Consider the following 3,324-nt stretch of genomic DNA (forward strand, 5'->3'; position numbering starts at 1 on the left):
AATTTCCACATGACTCAGTGAAAATCAGGTGGAATCCACTGCCGCGACATGTCAATATTGAAAAAAGTATTTATTATAGATTATTACACACTGGCGTTCATTGGCAAGTGATAAATAGATAGAGTGAGATATGTTGAGGCCCGGAGTAGATGCCTCTTTGGTGTTGTACACCCGTTGCACGACGCCGTTGTATACTCACGTTTGCAAGATTATCTTGTGAAATTATGACTGAGGGAAGGCTCGTCGGTGGCTTCCACGTTACATAAACCATACCCCGTCGCACCGAATTGGGTGCACGCGCTGGGTATAATATTCACCACCTCCCGACGTCAACGGCCCGTGAAATTTCTACTCCTCCATAATAAACCCCTTTGTAATTCCTAAAGAATCTAGAAGAAAAATTCATCATCTTTCACTCATTTACTCCACACCAATAAACAATATGAACAATATGAACAATCAATACCATTTTTTTTTCGTCAGCCAATAAATCTGTTTTTAATAAAATTTATTCAAGAATTTTTGCTTTTTTTATTTAACTTTTTGTTTAGCTTTTATGTTTATGTAATCGCCAATTTTTCACCTGAGTTTTTTATTTTATGTGAGTTTGAATTTAATTTCAAATAAAAAGTTTTTATGTCAGAGAATTTTTGGATTTTTGATAAAATATTTGACATAAAATAGGAGTCAGGTTTGAGTGGAAAATTGAGATTAATTTTATATATTTTAAACATTTTTTAGGTATTTATAAATCTGAAAACTGATAATTCAGTAGTGAAATGGTAAATTAAGATAAGTGATTTTTTTTCGTGACCAGTTTTTAAGCAATACCTCGGAGCAGAAGCAACATGACGAAATTTTTGCAATAACTTTTTTTTTAGATAACGATGAGAGCTATAAAAAAGATATTCATGAAAATATCGTTATCTTCCTTCAATTCCAAGATATTGGCTGTAAATTGGCCTCGAAAAAAAACGCACTTATCCTAGTTCACAATTTTGCAATAGAATAATATATTTATACTTGAATCTTCAAAGAATTAACTGATTCTTCAATAAAAAATTGAAGTTTTCTATCTTCAAATTTCTAATGAATCAATTTTTGCAAAATATTCTGCTCTGACTCCGACCTTCTCCGGCGCAATTATGTCAAGAGATAATTGATAATTAATAATTAACGAAAAAACTAAAAAAAACCTTCCTGCAACTTCGAGAACTAATCGATCAAAATCTCTCCTCACGTTGAGTCTTTAAACTGAAATTTGCTTCGCTCTTCAATCTCTCCCCAACTCCACCCCTAATAACCAATTACACGCATAGGTATTAATTATTAATAGCTGAATGCAACAAATGGCTTTTTGACACTTCTTCCGCTTGTACTAACCCCTGCATAATTATTTTCTGTTTCAGACGCCATGGGTAAGTGGAAAACTCACGAAAAGTATTAGAAAATGAGAGATAAAACGGCGGTAAGACAATGAATAATAAACAATGTAGATCACACTTTGTTATTTAACTAAATTTCGTATTCTGTTTAGCGAGGGCTTAATACGTGGAAGGAAACAATCGTGCGAATTCCGGTAAACGCATCCGTCACTGATAACACAACAGGCGTGTCTCGGGGTCTTATAGTTTAATTGCATTAATTAGAGCTTAGACGGTGCGCATCGTATCGTATCGCTTCGTGTCTGGAGGTCGGGCCTCTAGTCATAAATCTAATGTTCTTCTTTTTCCCGGGTTTAGGGAAATTTCTTGAATAATATTCGTTCACGACCAATTATCATCCACCGAAAATTGATTTCAATCTAACCATCAGACAAATGAATTTGCAGTTGCAATTGAATTTCAAAAAAATTTATGACGAACGAACGATTCGCCAGTAAAAGTTAAATCATGACCAATTCTCCGTGCCCAAAAACAGTAAAAAGGTCAAGATCAGAGTACAATCGAGTTTTTTAGCATTTTTTTTTATTAACACATCTTATAATTTAAGGTTAATATGGTTATCCTCATCACTGATCGTTTAGATGTCCTGAGCTATCGTATTTCAATCACTTTGACAGTCTCAAGGATCTATTAGGAGAAAATATGATTGGATTAATTATTTTAATTAATACCACACGTTATAGCCCCTGATGAACGGTGATTTATTGAAAAATACGAAAAAAAGGCATTCACATGCACTATTACTATATTACTTTAGCGAAGCCTATTCAAATGCCTGACGCAAATTAATTCAGCGAGATTATTTTTTTTTTTCATTGAATAAAAATTCATGGAATGCGAATTTTCATAAACAATTCGATTTGATTATTGTAATACATCGATATTTATCGAAATTAATTAAAGTGTGAACATAATTTAATGGTTTAAGAAAATTCGGAGTAGAATTGATTCTCAGGAATAGGCCCTTCTTTAATTTACAATATAAATTTATACATTTTTCTTTAAAGTTCGCTTTCTAATTCTTTATAATTAATTAATTAATAAGAATAACTGATCACATGAGTATGTCAAGTGCATTCCTCGAAGCGTTATCTTTCTTTAAAGTGTCATAACAACCGCTCCTTTGAGCTTCCACAGAGTAAGAAGACCCCAACTCGTCTCTGATAGCAAAAAAAAATTCCCGAAATATCAGCAGTAATAATTATCAATTGAAAATATTTCACCAACAAATAATGGAAATAGCATTTAAAGCGAAGAAACTGATACCGCAAGTGACTTCTTCGGATAAGACCAATAAATCGAGGCCATTGAGGGGTGGGTTAACGATAATCTTCAGTAGTTTCTGATAATTAGAATGCAAATGGACGGTTTGGACAGAACATGCGAGATTGTCTTGACTAAAAAAACATGAAAACATAAGGGAGAATGGTATGAACTCAAGTGTGTTGCCCACCCATCGTCAAGTTGATGCCGTATGGCCAGATCTGAAAACAGTCGGTTTGCAGTTTTGAGAGGGATGAAGGGTATGGATGGAAGAGTGGGAGGAACGTTAATGCGTTTTCAGTCCTGGAAGCAGTAAAGCGATGCCTTTTATAGCTCGTTATTCCGCGAAAACCGATGAGAATGCGGAGACCATGCGCTCAACACCGTGTGGCTTCAGTCCACCATCACCATTTACACGCTTCTGTTCTTCTGTCATCTCACATTTTCTTGCTGAATTTTTCAGACGATTTATAAACACCACTACTCACTCCTCAAGTTCCGGCGTCATTCTTTCATTCAATTTTAGCAATTTTTAATTATCTTCAAGTCGAAATTAATCTGAATAGAATCACTCGACTATAAGTTCACTTATACCTCATTTTTCACTATTTTTTTT

The 3,324-nt window shown here is 34.2% G+C and overlaps 1 protein-coding gene across 3 annotated transcripts in view; it reads left to right on the forward strand.

Annotated features, from left to right (window-relative positions):
• The window catches only part of hth (homothorax), a 320,736-nt gene that overhangs the window by 136,381 nt on the left and 181,031 nt on the right, over positions 1-3,324 (forward strand). For 2 of the 3 annotated variants that reach the window (XM_011307472.1, XM_011307474.1), the window contains exon 8: positions 1,410-1,418. The exons of the other annotated variant lie outside the window; for it this stretch is intronic. In XM_011307472.1, coding sequence (XP_011305774.1) covers positions 1,410-1,418 — 9 coding nt within the window. The remainder of the gene's footprint in view (positions 1-1,409; positions 1,419-3,324) is intronic. 3 annotated transcript variants of the gene reach the window in all.

Source organism: Fopius arisanus, unplaced genomic scaffold (genome assembly GCF_000806365.1).
Source record: "Fopius arisanus strain USDA-PBARC FA_bdor unplaced genomic scaffold, ASM80636v1 scaffold00054, whole genome shotgun sequence".
Taxonomy (NCBI): Eukaryota; Metazoa; Arthropoda; class Insecta; order Hymenoptera; family Braconidae; genus Fopius; species Fopius arisanus.